This window comes from Rana temporaria, chromosome 5 (genome assembly GCF_905171775.1).
Source record: "Rana temporaria chromosome 5, aRanTem1.1, whole genome shotgun sequence".
NCBI lineage: Eukaryota > Metazoa > Chordata > Amphibia > Anura > Ranidae > Rana > Rana temporaria.
In genome coordinates this window covers 355,409,813-355,427,369 of record NC_053493.1, presented here as the reverse complement: position 1 = coordinate 355,427,369, position 17,557 = coordinate 355,409,813, and the positions used below count along the sequence as shown (strand labels likewise).

Sequence of the window (17,557 nt, the reverse complement as noted above, 5' to 3'; positions counted from 1 at the left end):
AATGTTTAACCTAGGCTGTTGATATGCTAAGTCTGCTACTGTAGTGATGAAAGCTGTGATTGCATTCTATTGTCCATTGTGAGATGCTAATGCCACTGTTTTGTGTGAAGATACTATTGATGATAGATATGTGTTGTGAGTTAGCAGTCTAAAGGTCAGACGTCTGTGTAGTAATGTGTATTATGCAGGTGAGGGGAACTTGTTGGAGACGTAACGTCTGGGGATAATTAGCTCAACTGGATGTCATTACCTAAAAGAATGTGATCAAAGCCCCCCCCCCCCCATTGAAGTGATGTGTGGGTGGAGAGTTTGATTGTTCCTGTGATTACTGTAACCTGTTGTACTGTATATAAGACTGAAAGTTACCATTAAAATAGTTCATACATTTTGACTCAGAGAACGGAGCTTGTCTCGTTATTTCTGGGGAAATGGGATGTCTGATGTCTGCTAGATTGTGGAGTGTCAGATGAGCTGTCGTGACTGATGGAAGGGAAATCGTAAACGGTGGTGACCGTTACAGTTACTCTAATAGAGATGATTTGCCTCATCACTTCATAGGGGCACTCCTTTTAATGTTGAGGTGACCTACATACTCCTTGGATTATATTTATATACATCTAATATATCATCCTGAATATTTATCTCTAACCTAACTGGATTTCATCCCATGGGCCAGTAGGCAAAACATCTTGAGACAATTCTTTGTATTCCTTCCCTCTGTAGTAGTGACGATTAACCAATCTTTTTGGTCTTTAGTAAGAACCTTATAAATAACGTATCTTTGATACATGTACGGCCCTGAAAAAGTGGGGGATCTCGTGAAACGCGTAGACCATTTACAAGTACATGTATACAGTACATTAATATGGTTCTAAATTAACCAGAAGGTTCTTCAATATAAAAGTGTTTTTAATCATTATTTTGCTGTAATTTTCTTTTCTTTTCCTTTTTCTATATTTGTACAACAATAACATTTATATATACTTTTACTTTGTTCTCATTTGGCATACTTAAAGTCTCATCACCCTATACTGTACCATTTTCCAATATATTTACAGGATGATGCCAATGCAAACTTACCAATGGTTCCCATGACAGGTCACCAGTTTTAATATTTGAAAAGCTGATATGTTTATGGCCAACATTATACATAAATTCTTACTACTTATTAGTCCAACAAACCTGATATTGAACCTACAGGTTGATGTTGGTAAATGTAATTACTGTCAGGCTATATGCTCTTTTATTTTATTTTACATTATGGAAAATGTAGCAGGGGGATTAAGACTGCAAGACACAGAGTGTAGTTGAGGGAACTTTTGGGATGGTTGTATATTTAATGCTATGTTCTGTTTTAAAGTAGAACTAAAGCCAAAACTTTTTTTTTATCTTGTATAGAGTAAAGGAGTGTTCTAACCCCATCAGGTTTTTTTTTTTTTTGCCATCTGTGTCCCGTTGGGAGATTTTTCAAAAGTTCATGTTCCTGTACCGAGGTCACCAGAACTAGTGTTGGAAGACTTACTCTCTATTTCTGTTCTTTTGACCATCCAAAGTTTCAAGATTAGATGCTAGGAGGAGGTTAAGTGTTAATTATTATTTAGAGAGATGAGATTAAAGCGAAGGTCCGCCAATTTTTTTTTTTTTTTAAAGTCAGCAGCTACAAATACTGCAGCTGCTGACTTTTAAAATAAGGACACTTACCTGTCCAGGGCGCCTGTGATGTCGGCACCCGAAGCCGATCTATCGCTCGCCCGCCATCTTCGGTAAGGGAATCAGGAAGGGAAGCCTTACGGGTTCCCTTCCTGGTTCCCTACTGCGCATGTGCGACTCGCGCTGCGCTATCCCGCTGGTCCCTGCTGTCTTCTGGGACATGTGTGTCTCCCAGAAAACAGCGGGGGGGATGAAGGAAACGGCTTAGATACCCATGGGTGGCTCGGGTATCTATACCGGGAAGTGGGAGCATACCTGTATTACGCAGGTATCTGCTCCCCCTCCCCCCTATAAGGTGCCAAATGTGACACCGGAGGGAGGGAGGGTTCCGAAAAGTGGAAGTTCCAGCACATTGGCATACTTTTTTTTACTTGTTTCCAGAGTCGCATGGCCTTCCCTTAGAATAACCAGCGCTGGGTTCTTGGTGTCAGAAACCAATATACCATTTTTGTGTATTTCTGTCTATTTTTTGTAGAAATTCCCATTAGGTTCTAAATATACAATTTTACAGAGCTATCTACCGCCTGCATCTCATTCTGTGGCAATCTGTGCCTGAGTGGTGCTGGTTGGATGCAGGGTTAGATGCATAAATTGTAACTTTCAAAGAGTTGTTATTGGCACAGGCACTTTGACTCTGGTGTCACTTATGGCTGGTCATAAAAGGTATAACCAGGCCATATTATGGTGTAATAGCGGTACTCTGGCCCAATTCCAGAGAATAACCCCATGTCTGCCGGTTGACCCAAATCAATATACCTGTTTTTCTACAGCAACATTATTTTAAAACCTTCAACTTATTTACAAGCTTATTTCTATCCTATTTCCACAGTTGAGTTGTGGAAGTGTTTTTAAAATGGAAGTTTTAGGCCTCGTACACACGATCGGTTAACCAGAGGATAACGGTCTGATGGACCGTTTTCATCGGTCCAAACAGATCGTGTGTGGGCCCCATAGGTTATTTAACCATCGGTTAAAAAAAAGCAAACTTGCTTTAAATTTAAACAATGGATTCCTAATTGATAGGTCAAAACCGATCGTTAGTAGGCACAACCATCGGTTAAAAATCCACGCAGGCTCAGAATCAAGTCGACGCATGCTTGGAAGCATTGAACTTCGTTTTCTTCAGCACGTCGTTGTGTTTTACGTCACCGCGTTCTGACACGATCGTTTTTTTTAACCGATGGTGTGTAGGCGTGACGGACCATCAGTCAGCTTCATCGGTTAACCTATGACAACGATCCTTCAGACCGTTCTCATCGGATGGACTGATTGTGTGTACGAGGCTTTAGAGTTGGGAGGGTCTTACAATGATTCGATTGGTTTCCCATCACATATACAGTAGCTATTATACATATAGATATATAGCTATTGTACTGTTGTGTAGGCCCAAGGGAGATTGGGGACACTATAAATGCTTCCCAAACTTAATTGTTTTCCTACCATTTACCTGAAAGAAATAGACACAAACACATGAAGAACATACTTTGTAGTTGTACTAGGTTTTTAAGACAGGATCTTGTGTATTTAAATGTAAGACCTCAATCCTACAAAGGTTGGCTGCTAACCACTGGTGTATACAGTCCTGGCTGTGATACAAAGAATTATATAACAAGAGACAAGGGCTTGGGTTATACCACATACTTACTGTAGACAGCCTGACTGAGCCGAAACAGAATCTACGTAGTGTTTCAAAGAAAGGCGAAATTCTTCTAGCTCCTCTATTAGCACAGTCAACTGGCGCTGAACAATCATTATGTGCTGCAGAATTTAAAGAGATTGACATAATTTGACAATCAGACAAAGAAAGACACATTAATCATGCATAGTTTGTTAGAACAGACTCAAATAGAAGATAAAAGGATCCCCAGATAATTTACATGCCTCTCGCTGACATATATATATATTTGGCACCGGAAATTCTTTGGTACTTGAAGAATCAGCAACATTCACAGTGATTTTAAATTAACTCTGTAATAGAGCCAACACACGGAGCCTAATTTATTCTGTAATATAGTCAAACTTTTGTTTCTTTCATCTTTTTCTCTAAAGGTCTTGTACACATAGGCCCGGATTCTCAAAGCAACTTACGCCGACGTATCTCTAGATATCGTATCGTATCTATTAGGGTTGTCCAGATACCGATACCAGTATCGGTATCGGGACCGATACCGAGTATTTGCGGGAGTACTCGTACTCATGCAAATACCCCCGATACCTAAATAGAATACTTCCCCCCCCTTTCCCCCCCGCCGCTGCCGCCGCATCGCACCGCCACATCAAGGGACATGGCTAGAGGGACATTGCTGCATATGTGAGGGACATGGCTAGAGGGACATTGCTGCATATGTGAGGGACATGGCTGCATATGTGAGGGACATGGCTAGAGGGACATTGCTGCATATGTGAGGGACATGGCTAGAGGGACATTGCTGCATATGTGAGGGACATGGCTAGAGGGACATTGCTGCATATGTGAGGGACATGGCTAGAGGGACATGGCTAGAGGGACATGGCTGCATATGTGAGAGACATGGCTAGAGGGACATGGCTGCATATGTGAGGGACATGGCTAGAGGGACATGGCTGCATATGTGAGGGACATGGCTAGAGGGACATGGCTGCATATGTGAGGGACATGGCTGCATATGTGAGGGACATGGCTAGAGGGACATGGCTGCATATGTGAGGGACATGGCTAGAGGGACATGGCTGCATATGTGAGGGACATGGCTGCATATGTGGGGGACATGGCTGGGGGGACATGGCTGCATATGGGGGGGACATGACTGCATTTGGGGACACATTTAAAAAAAGTATCGGTATTCGGTATCGGCGACTACTTGAAAAAAAGTATCGGTACTTGTACTCGGTCCTAAAAAAGTGGTATCGGGACAAACCTAGTATCTATGCGCCGATCCAGAAACCAAGATACGCCTAAAAATAGGCTTCATCCGACCGACGTAGCTTGCCTACGCCGGCGTATCGTGGGCGCATATTTACGCTGGCGCTCCCATTGATTTTCGATTCAAATATGCAAATGAGGCAAATACGGCGATTCATCAATGGGGGGGCATAATATACGCGGTTTGTGTAAGTCGTACGTCTGGCGTAAAGTTATTCCCCATATATGAGGCGCAACCCATGCAAAGGTATGGACCAGGGAACACAAGCCGTCGTATTTTACGGCGTTTACGTTGTAGGTGAATAGGGCTGGGCGTAGGTTACGTTCATGCCGTAGGCAGTGATTCGACGTATCTTAGGCAGTTGTTTCGACGTGATTCTGAGCATGCGCACTGGGATACGTCCACGGGACGGCGCATGCGCCGTTCGTTATTCGTATCTTTATGGCGCTCGGCCCATCATTTACATGGGGTCACGCCTCATTAGCATGGCTCACGCCCACTTCCACTTACGACGGCTTATGCCGAGGGAACCCAGTGCAGTTTGGGAGGCAGGTACTTTGTGAATTCGGTGCTTGCCTCTCTGCGCTGGTTCGGCGTAGCGTATATTAGATACGCTACGCCGGCATAAATATGCGCCGATGTATGTGAATCTGGGCCATAGGCTTTGCAAATCAAAGAGCATGTGCTGGTCCAGGCTTTAGAACTATCCACAAGGGGGAGTTTTATGAATGAATGGACAGAACTGCATTGATTAGCAAGAAAAGTGTGGAATAGGGCACAAGATGGTAGCATGTTTTGCTGTATTCAAGTTTAACCTAAACTCACGAACTGTGCCCAAAAAAAGACTGGTCATCAGTTTAGCCTGCGGTCTCCCAGAAGTCGATCTTTCCCTGTTACTGACTTACCATGCACCGTGTCTCTATGTAGAGGTTGCCATCTTGTTAGAGGCATGCCTTTCAGCAAAAACAACACTGAGCACTAGAGTAGTGGCATCACCAAATCTCACTTCATATCTCCTGAGACTAGCGGTCACAGGCACAGGGGCGTAACTAGAAATCACAGGGCCCCATAGCAAAATGTTGTATGGGGCCCCCCCCCCTCCAAAAAAAAATGAAATAATGCCATTGAACAACACATTACTACACTCATGTGGCACAGTACCCAAGCAACAGCTTATATTAATTTTGAACAGCAAAACAAAAATTTAAATAACCATATTGGTTATTTGCCCCCTTCATGACCAGGCCATTTTTTGCGATACGGCACTGACAATTGCGTGGTGGTGACATTGTACCCAAAAAAAAAAACCTTTGTTTTCCACAAATAGAGATTTCTTTTGGTGGTATTTGATCACCTCTGCGGTTTTTATTTTTTGCGCAGTAAACCTAAAAAAAGCGTAAATTTTGAAAAAACAAGCAATATTTTTTACTTTTTGCTATAATAAATATCCTCACAAAAAATCGAATTTCTTCCTCAATTGCAATAAGCGTATATTTATTAGTTTGCACAAAGGTTTTAGCATAGGGAATAGATTTATGGCATTTTTTTCATAATTTTTTTTTCTTACTAGTAATTCGGTGATCTGTGATTTTTAGCGGGACTGCGACATTGCGTCAGACAGATTGGACACTTTTTTGGAACCACCGATTACTGTATAAATGTCACAGGCAAGGAAGGGGTCAACACTAGGGGGCAATCAAGGGATTAACTGTTTTGCCTAGGGAGTGTTTCTAACTGTGGGGGGCTGGGACTGCCTGAAGGAGGAGTTCCTCAACAGTAAAAACAGGAGATCTGTCTCTTCTCCCCTGACAGAACGGAGATCTCTCTATTTATATTGACAGATCTCCATTCTGTCTCTGTCAGGAGCAGTCACGGGTGGCCAGCGAGCATCGCAGGTGGCCCGGCAGCCACGAGCATTGGCTCCAGCGGTTGTGCCACGGGACTTAAAGCGGCCCGACGTAAAGCTATGGTGATTCGTTCAGGGGAGCTAACCTGCCACAGTATAAAACAGTATCACTTTATAGGTTAAGGCTGGCCATACATTATACAATTTCCTTGTACAATATTCCTTAAGATTTACCAAAACTATATAATAATCTTATCAAAGACTCTCAATTTGTATGCAACCAAATAGACCCTTGCACTACATAGTTGAAGGTAAATCTAAAGGAAATTGATCAAGAAAGTTGTATAATGTATGGCCAGCTTAAGACAAGCCTGTTAGGCAAGAATTGGGGAAATTAAACAATTTCTATACTTTTACAGCTGAATGACGTTTTATTAGGTGTAGAAGCAGCATTAGTGGAGATGGATCTTAGTATTTGTTCGTAGGTTTAGTTTGAGGGTTTAGCAGGCAGTTCTGCATCCATACAGTGGCCCTACAGGTGGTCCTTTTATAAATCTTCAAAGATTAGAAATGACAGACGTGCCAGCCCACTAGTAAGTGTCCAGAACGGTCTTTATTAGACTCAGCAGTCAATGAAGGAAAGCAAACGCATTTCGGGGACTGCAGTAGTCTCTCTTCATCAGCGCTGAGAAGTGGCAGTTGTAAAGTCGGAATTGCTTAAAGCGGGGGTTCACCCTATAAAAAATTTCTAACACTACGAAAAAAAAAAGGTCAGTGTAATTTTATTTGCAGAACTGGGCTGGATGTAGTGTTAGAAATTTTTTATAGGGTGAACCCCCGCTTTAAATGCTATTAGTGACAGAAAGTGTCTATTTCTCATATAAACCAGCAATTTGGCAGTGGGTTGGTGCTTCCATCATTTCTTGTCTTTGATTATTTTTTATCATTGGATAGCATTAGCAATTGCTATATATTTTCCATTTTCATCCTTTGTTAAATCTTGGTGCTTCTGATCTCCTCCATGCTTATTCAGTCACATTTCTGTCTACATACACTCACTCCAGCGTCACCTGTATGCATAGGCGTGCGTAGCCTATTGCATTAGGGTGTGCACCCCAAAGCTCAAACACGTGTGTGTGTGTGTGTGTATATATATATATATATATATATATATACACACACACACACACACACACACACACACATACACATATATATGTATGTATATGCTGAGCCATTCTTTTACCACCCCTCAACCGCTACCACCTTTTAGCTGTAGAGGCAAATGCAGCAGCTGCAATTATACCCCTTTTTGCTTTCAGCAGGTGTAGCACCCGTTGACTTTGACCCAGTCAAGTGAATGCCGGCACTTTGCAAGCTCCCCGCAACTGTGTGCAGTGTGGAGTTCAGGGGGTTAAAGCAGGTGGTGTGGAGGCGATACAACACCTCCTTGCCACCTCTAAAATGCTCTATGAAGAGCGATTTGATTGCGTATCGCTACATATGTCACAGTTCCCCCCTCAAATCTGAGTCCTCCATTACATCAGAGTCCACAGCATTCCTCCTTACACCAGAATCAATAGTGTTACATCTTATCTCACAGTTTTCCCTTTTACATGAGAGTCCTCAGAGTTCCCCTTTAGACTGGGAAACCTGATGTAAAGAATGCTGTGGACTGTGGTGCAAAGGGGAATTGTCATATAAGGGGGTCTTAGGTCACTAGAGTCCCCAGCATTTCCTCTTATATCAGGATTTCCCCTCTTTCATCAAATTCCCCCTTTATATACACTGTAAGGGGGGCTCTGACACAAAAGGGAGCTCTTCAGACTGTGATGTAAAGGGGGGGGGGCTCTGATGTGAGGGGGTCTCTGGTTACCACAGAGTCCACTGAGATCCCACTTACATCAGAGTTCCCTTTTACCCCAGAGTCTGCAGAGTTCCCCTTTAAACCAGACAATAAGTATTTCTAGAAGGGGGCAGTGACGGCTGGTGCTCAAAATTTTTGGGGGTCGCGAACAAACTGAAAAGAAAACCCATCAAATTGAAGCCACTGTGCCCATCAAACGCAGCTACTGTGTCCATCAATTGTCATCACGGTGCCATCAAATGCAGCCACTGTGCCCATCAAACACAGCTACTGTGCCCATCAATTGCCGTCACAGTGCCATCAAGCGTAGCCACTGTGCCCATCAAACGCAGCCACTGTGCCATCAATTGGCGCCACTGTGCCCATCAATTGCCACTACTGTGTCCATCAAATGCTGCCAGTCTGCATCCCCCACCCAGCACTTACCTTGTCTCGTGGGGCAGAGGTGTCCTCCACACTCCTCAATGTCTTCTCCTGTCCTCTGCTATGATTGGGTGCCTGATAGGCATCCAATCACAGCGCCTGTCGTTTCAGCCAATCAGGTGACAGGTAACAGACCTGAGCACCTGATTGACTGAGAGGCGGTTCAGTGTTAGGAAAGTGAAAATTCATTCGCTTTCCTAACACAACACTGGACAAATACACATAATGGTGCAAGATGTGTGCCACAGATATAGAGACAATAAACTTTAAAAGTTTGCTGCAAGTCCCATTAGTCCATGATACACTTTCTATGTGTGTATATTGCCCTCCCCTCAATGGAACTACAAATCCCAGCATAGTAGGCTGGACTCCTATTTCTCAGCAGTTTTCCTGGTCCTACACACACACATACAGTGTGACTTGCACTGCAGGAGAGGACATCCTCTCTCCCTCCCTGCCTGCCTGCTGTAGTGCCATCCACACACACACTGCCAGAGTCTGTTCCCCCCTCTCTCCTTACCAGTGACATCTCCTAAGTCCCATGTCCTGGCAGGTCTCATTGTTGGCAGACTCGAACCTCACTGCAGGGATGAAGCTGGGAGGCGGGGCACTCGGAGGCAGAGCAGGGACGAAAAAGTTACATCCTCTGCCTGGGACGATCCTGGAATGGTTTTCTTGTCAGGAAAGGACACTTGTGGGCTGCGGAAGCCCCATGGTAAGAGCTGGCAGGACTGCTGGCTGGAGATTAGAAAGATCAGATGACATGACAAAATCAGGGGGTTAATCCAGCGCTGATGCTACTTCTGCAGTTTCAGCTACAACATCCCTGACAGCAGGCAGCGGAGTGATATTCAGCTTTCAGGGATGCTGTAGCCGGAACTATAGAAGTAGCATCGGAAAATGCGGCCACCTGCTTGCTCAATCCGCGATCAGTGGCTGCATTCACAAGAGTTACACAGCCAATGAAATGATGGTCCCAATTGCAGAGTAGCAGCTCAGCCATTGTTATTAACCAGAGGTGCCGAAATAGAGATTTTGCTGGCAAAAAAGTCCTGGGGTGTGATGGATGTGCCTGGGCATTAGGGTGTGCCCAGGCACACCCCGTGTGCACGTCTATGCCTGTATGTCATTTGTACTGGCGTCCTGATGTCTGTGACTTGTGTGTCTGAAGGAGCACAATTGAGAAACAGTTGTCAGTGTCACCCTATACTTCAGTGCTGAATAAGGAATAAGCCTGAATAAGGACCTTCATGGGGTGCAGACAAACATTCTCCCCCTTCTGTGTCGCCACTAACCTACCTCCAAGCACTCCTGTGCTGAAGCAGCCACGATTGCCAGCTTCCCCTCTGCTTCAGGAATTTGTCAGCTGCCTGCCACCTCCGCGCACCTCACAGCCTCTCGCTCGCAATCTAAGCTAAGGGGAGCAAGATCACTCCGCCAGGGAAGGAAATGGGCAGCAGCAGGCTGGTGGCCGGGACTGTAAGCAGCAGAGCTGGCGCGGGATGCACTGCACATGCGCCCGAAACAGAAAAAAAAGTCCCTCTACTCCCGAGTCCCAACACCACATAATCAGAGAGGAGGGGCCTGAGAAATAGGAACAATACCCCCCCCCCCCCCAAGCTAGCGGGAGTGGCTGAGCAGGGGGGGGATTTAGAATACACTTTTTTTTTTTTTATTTATTCTGCACTATAGCCTATCAGCGGCCCTGCCGGGCCCCACTCGGCTGCGGGCCCCATAGCGTCCGCGTGGGTCGCTATGGCGGTAGTTCCGCCACTGCACAGGCAGAAGAGCCTTAGGTTTACACTGCAAATATTCTGTTATGAGGAAGTAGGCACAGGTGTGACTAGGCACCCTCCAGTTCCAAATGACCAAATAGGCAGAGTAGGCACCTGCCATGATAAAGAGGCAGTAAATGCCTCGAAACATGTAGCCACGCCCACCGTGAGCACTTGGTTGACTTGGTTGTGTCACTTCTGGTTTCAGGTGCATCCTACCAAAGTCATTGGGCTGCTTCCAGTTCTTCAACAAGGGTGCCTGGTCTCCTAGCACACCATACCACCACTTCCCGGCGGCGGTGTTAAACCTTTGCATCCGGAAACTACAGCAGGACAGCAGGACAGCAGGTCAGGTGTCTCTCCTGACAGTCTTCCTACTATAGATGACTAATAGATGACTATTTACTAACATCCTTTCTGGACAAGACCCCTTCCTGACTGTGATGACAAGCATTTTACATGCATCCTTATGTCAGTTGCTAATTTTGTAACATCTATTACACATCGCCCACACACACTTTACAGTGTTTGCAGAGTAGACACTGGCTTATGGGCCCCATGCCGTTTAAGGGCCCCCGCGTCAGGAAATTTACAATGAAGCGTTCTTAAATTGTTTACAAAGGATAGAAAAAAAATGAATCAACTCAAAGAAATGAAAACTTTGCATTAGAGACGCTATAGAGAAAATGCTGTATTAATGTAATGTACCCAATAACAACTTAAAATACATAAACCATAGACATCGGGTTTACATTTTAATTTGTCTCTTAACCACTTAAGGACCGCCTCCTGCACATATACGTCGGCAGAATGGCACGACTGGGCACAAGCACGTACCTGTACGTCCTCTTTAAGTGCCCAGCGACCCGGTCCGAAGCTCCGTGACCGCAGCCGCGGGACCCGCGAACCCGATCGCCGCCGGAGTCCCGCCATCGGTCCCCGGAGCTGAAGAACAGGGAGAGGTGTGTGTAAACACAGCTTCCCCGTTCTTCACTGTGGCGCTGTCATTGATCGTCTGTTCCCTGATATAGGGAAAGGCGATCAATGTATCCAGGTATTATACCTGATCCTTTTACCGCTGTGCCTACTTTATATTTTACACTGATGTCAGTTTATTTTTCTATGTTTGAGTGTATTGCCTAACGTTTATGACCAGGTTGTCTGGTGTTTTTTTTTGTATGTTTTTCTGTTTGTTGGTTTGTCTTAAACCTAATAAAAATATGTTTAAAAAAAAAAGAAAGGCGATCAATGACGTCACACGTCCAGCCCCGCCCCCTACAGTTAGAAACACATATGAGGTCACACTTAACCCCTTCAGTGCCCCCTAGTGGTTAACTCCCAAACTGCAATTGTCATTTTCACAGTAAACAATGTATTTTTATAGCATTTTTTGCTGTGAAAATGACAATGGTCCCAAAAATGTGTCAAAATTGTCCGATGTATCCGCCATAATGCCACAGTCATAAAAAAAAATCTCTGATCGCCGCCATTAGTAGTTAAAAATAAATTATTAATAAAAATGCAATAAAACTATCCCCTATTTGTAAACGCTATAAATTTTGCGCAAACCAATCGATAGGGGCAGTGATGGCAAACCTGGGCAGCCCAGATGTTTTGGAACTACATTTCCCATGATGCTCAGCAACACAGAAGAGTGCATGAGCATCATGGGAAATGTAGTTTCAAAACATCTGGGGTGCCAAGCTTCGCCATCACTGGCCTAGGGTTTAATCCAGCACTGGCACCCTCCCATACTAGGAAGTGCAGGAGGAATTCTAAACTGAAGGTACTTTTTTTTAGAACACGTCTTAGAAACAATAGACATTTCTAATTGTTCCCAATATCATAGCAAAACTTCTCTTTCTTAGTTCAGTTACACTTTATTGGTGCCTGATCGGTACATTCTGGGCCAGACTCACGAACAATTACGGCGGTGTAACGTATCCCCTTTACGTTACTCCGCCGCAAGTTTTCGTCGTAAGTGCTTGCGTGTAAACTTGCGGCGGCGTAGCGTAAAGCCGTCCGGCGCAAGCCCGCCTAATTCAAATGGGGCGTGTACCATTTAAATTAGGCGCGTTCCCGCGCATGCTCCGTTAGGAAATTTCCCGCCGTGCTTTGCGCGAAATTACGGTGCCCCGACGTATTTTTTGAACGGCGACGTGCGTTACGTCGTTTCGTATTCCCGGTTGTCTTACGCAAAAAAAAAATTTTTTAACCAGTTCCCGACCCCCGCATGTACATATACGTCCACAATATGGCACGTACAGGCACATGGGCGTACTTGTACGTCCTTGCCTATTAGCGGGTGGGGGGTCCGATCGGGACCCCCCCCCGCTACATGCGGAGGTCGGGTCCGCTCGGGGAGCGATCCGGGACCACGGTGCGGCTATTTGTTTATAGCCGCTCCGTCGCGATCGCTCCCCGGAGCTGAAGAACGGGGAGAGCCGTATGTAAACACGGCTTCCCCGTGCTTCACTATGGCGGCGCATCGATCGTGTCATCCCCTTTATAGGGAGACACAATCGATGACGTCATTCCTACAGCCACACCCCCCTACAGTTGTAAACACACACTAGGTGCACCCTAACTCCTACAGCGCCACCTGTGGTTAACTCCCAAACTGCAACTGTCATTTTCACAATAAAGAATGCAATTTAAATGCATTTTTTGCTGTGAAAATGACAATGGTCCTAAAAATGTGTCAAAATTGTCCGAAGTGTCCGCCATAATGTCGCAGTCACGAAAAAAATTGCTGATCGCCGCCATTAGTAGTAAAAATTTTTTTTTTATAAAAATGCAATTAAACTATCCCCTATTTTGTAAACGCTATAAATTTTGCGCAAACCAATCGATAAACGCTTATTGCGATTTTTTTTACTAAAAATAGGTAGAAGAATACGTATCGGCCTAAACTGAGGAAAAAAAATGTTTTTATATATGTTTTTGGGGGATATTTATTACAGCAAAAAGTAAAAAATATTGCATTTTTTTCAAAATTGTCGCTCTATTTTTGTTTATAGCGCAAAAACTAAAAACCGCAGATGTGATCAAATACCACCAAAAGAAAGCTCTATTTGTGGGGAAAAAAGGACGCCAATTTTGTTTGGGAGCCACGTTGCACGACCGCGCAATTGTCTGTTAAAGCGACGCAGTCCCGAACTGTAAAAACACCTTGGGTCTTTAGGCTGCATATTGGTCCGGGGCTTAACTGGTTAAATTCGACGCGGGAACGACGGCCATACTTTAACATGGATGGTGCAATTTTACACCACCTAAAGAGGGCTCGTAACTTTGCGACGGGAAAAGCCGACTAGCGACGACGTAAGCGAATGCGACGAACGCGCGTACCTTCGTGGATCGCCGTAAACATCTAATTTGCATACCCAACACAGGAAAACGACGCGAACTCCACCCAGCGGGCGCCGGAGAATTACACCTACGATTCAAAGGCGTACGAAGCCTAAAGCCGTCGTAACTTGTTTTGAGGATTCAAAACAACGCTACGACTTGGAAAATTTGAAAATACGCCGGCGTATTTCAACTGTGAATCTGGCCCTCTGTTGCTAACGTCTATTATCTGCTTGGCTAATTCCAATAGATACATCTGTTTACAGCATTCCACATCTAAGAATTGGTAAGCTGCAATATAACAAATGTTTGCTTTTGGGTTTATTGCCACTTTAATGTTTGCCACTTTTCCATAGAACCTTTAAATACAACTACTGTGTTATACTTTCCCCCTGCATTTAGCGTCAGGACTCAGGCATAATTCTGTAACAGGCAGCACATGGAGGTTGTCCCTTATGTCACCGGGATAATACACTTTACTCCCCAGTGTTACAGCTTCTCTAAACATCCCACATTCAGTAGTCACTGGTAGCCCGCGGAAATATGGCTTGGAGAACAGAGATAGAAGTCTGTAAGATCACAGAGACACCACTGCAATAAAACCAAATAAATAATAAATCCAAAGAGCTGGGAGATGTTGTAAAAACAAGATTGGCCTTTCAATTATTTATATTCACTTTTTTTGTAACAGCTGCTGGCAACACATTCTAGTATTATAGGTTCCAGAATTTATATGTGAACTGAATACAAATATCTATATAAGCATCTATCTCTTTGAGGATATCTTCATGAAATTCCCTTAGAGACAAATAAGATAGTAAATGTCAGATAGAATGAGTAGCTTGCCCTGTATAGCTGCTTATTTAGTATTTTATGTGACTCACACCGCTATTTTATAGTGTGACTATAATGCTTGATGGGAATGAACACATACAAAATATTTAAACCATTCTAAGATCTTCATATGTATTATGTCTAATACAATATCATTTTAACATGCTGAGAGCACACCTATTAATTAAAGGCTACTATATATTATATTTCTATTATATATTTCTATTTCTATTATATTTTATATTACCGTATTTATCGGCGTATACCGCGCACTTTTTTGCCCTGAATATCAGGGCAAAATCGTGGGTGCGCGATATACGCCGATACCCGCGCCGAGTTTGAACCACTGCGCCGGTGTAGTGTCACAGTTTGCTGCCTATCCTAGAATGCTGTGGAAGTCACGTGGCGGCCAACTGCGCATGCGCGATGCATTCCAAATGCAAGTGCGATGCGTTCCAATGGATTTTCGACAGTACACACCAGCGAACCTGGCATTCAGGGCGACGTGGATTTAGAGGAAGGAGGCCGCTCGCTCGGCCTCCTGGCTCTTTTTTTAACATCCTCCAATCCACGGGGATGTTAAGGAAAGAGCCTGGATGCCGACCGAGGTTTCACTGGTGTGCACTGTCGTGAATCAATTGGAACGCATCGCATTTGCGCTTGGAACACATCGCGCATGCGCAGTTGGCCGCCACGTGACTTTCGGAGCATTCTAGGATAGGCAGCAAACTGTGACAATACACCGGCATATACCGAGCGCAGTACACTCGGGTATAGTCGGGCAGGCTCGGCTCCTCTCGCGGTCACGTCATGGACGTACACTACGTGACCGCGAGAGGAGCCGAGCCTGCCCGACTATACCCGAGTCTACTGCGCTCGGTATATGCCGGCGCAGTGGTTCAAACTCAGAGCGGGAAGCGGGGATCGAGCGGGGAGGACACCGCAGAAGGACGCCGGACCCGACGAGGAGGACACCACCGAAGCCGCAGACGGACGCCGGACCCAAAGAGGCGGCCGATGGACGTCGCGCAAGACACCAAAACTGTAAGTACTAAAAATTTTTTTTTTTTACAGGAATGCGGGTCCACTTTAGGGGTGCGCGCTATACGCTGGAGCGCGCAATACCCCGATAAATACGGTATATTATCTATATTATCTATATTATATAACTATTTCTATTATATATATTTCTATTATGTATTATCATATTATAAATAGTTTCTATTTGTGGATGCATAGTGATTCCTTTTTTTTTTTTAAATGAACCTTTATAAAGATTTAATCAAGCTAATGTGGGAAGCAGCATAACAAGTTTGATCTTATTTTCCCAGTACTGCCAGGCCCCTACAAACCACCATTAGAACTCCCAAAATACCTAAACAAAGTTGGGATTTGCATAAGCTAAGCATTTAGGCAACTAATGCTTAGGGAGCACCAAAAGTTACCAATGAGGGGTAGGTACTAGGGTACATCTCATGGTAACTGCTGGAAAAAGGTCGATTTCGTTTGATTTTAGCAGAGTATATATTTACTTTAAAGTGATTCTAAAGCCTTCGGCCTCGTACACACGATAGGATCGCCAAAGGAGAACGGTCTGAAGGACCGTTGTCTTAGGTTAACCGATGAACCTGACTGATGGTCCGTCACGCCTACACACCATCAGTTAAAAAAACGACTGTGTCAGAACGCAGTGATGTAAAACACAACGACGTGCTGAAAAAACAAAGTTCAATGCTTCCAAGCATGCGTCGACTTGATTCTGAGCATGCGCGGGTTTTTAAACGATGCTTTTGCATACTAACGATCGGTTTTGACCTATCGGTTACCAGTCCATCTGTTAAATTTTAAAGCAAGTTCTAATTTTTTTGACCGAAGGTTAAATAACCTATGGGGCCTACACACGATCGGTTTGGACTGATGAAAACGGTCCTTCAGACCGTTCTCCTCTGGCGATCCTATCGTGTGTACGAGGCCTAAAGTTTTTTTTTTTTTTTTTTTAAATCTTAATGCATTCTATGCATTAAGGTTAAAAAACCTTCTTTGTCACGGGATCCCCCCCCCCCCCAGCCCCCCTTATTTTTACCTGGGCCCATTCTCGATCCAGCGCTGTGCATGAGAGCAGCACCCTTCACTGGGCAGATTGAAAGCAGCAGGAGGCATTGGCTTTTATTGTTCAAACAAATCCTATGACGAGGGAACAGGGGGCGGGGCTGACACACACTCTGTGTATCAATAGACACAAACAGAGTGGCTTGGGAGTGACCTTGAGTCGGATTTTGTGGGGGTACTCACAGAGGAGAAGGAGCCAGAAGCGCTCTGTGCAAAACCATTATTTTATAAAAATAAATAAATCAAGCCTTTATGCTCTGTTCACATCTAGGTGTTTTTGGGTGTTTTTCTGCTGTAAGCCTCAGCTCTAAAAATGCCCAACAAGACGAATCCCATTCATTTCAATGGCCCCTGTTCACATCTGATGCCATGTACACACGATTGAACTTTCAGATGAAAAAAATCAGATGAACTTGTTTTATCGGAAATTATGATCGTGTGTGGGCCCCATCTGACTTTTTTCCATCGGAGTGAAAAAATAGAACATGTTTTAAATTTTTACGATGGAAAAAAAAAACAATAGGATATTTTGATAGTCTGTATGGAACTCCGTCGGAGAAAAATCCATGCATGCTCAGAATCAAGTCGACGCATGCTCGGAAGCATTGAACTTTATTTTTCTTGGCTCGTCGCAGTGTTTTACGTCACCGCGTTTTGGACGATCGGAATTTAGTCTGACAGTGTGTATGCAAGACAGCTTTAACGGAATTACGATGAAAAAATCCATTGGATTTTAGACCAT

At 44.4% G+C, this 17,557-nt stretch overlaps 1 protein-coding gene across 1 annotated transcript in view; it reads right to left on the bottom strand.

Annotated features, from left to right (window-relative positions):
• Nucleotides 1–17,557, bottom strand: part of NECAB1 (N-terminal EF-hand calcium binding protein 1) — a 281,474-nt gene that overhangs the window by 12,046 nt on the left and 251,871 nt on the right. Inside the window, exon 10 of the mRNA XM_040354611.1 lies at nucleotides 3,356–3,468. Coding sequence (XP_040210545.1) covers nucleotides 3,356–3,468 — 113 coding nt within the window. The remainder of the gene's footprint in view (nucleotides 1–3,355; nucleotides 3,469–17,557) is intronic.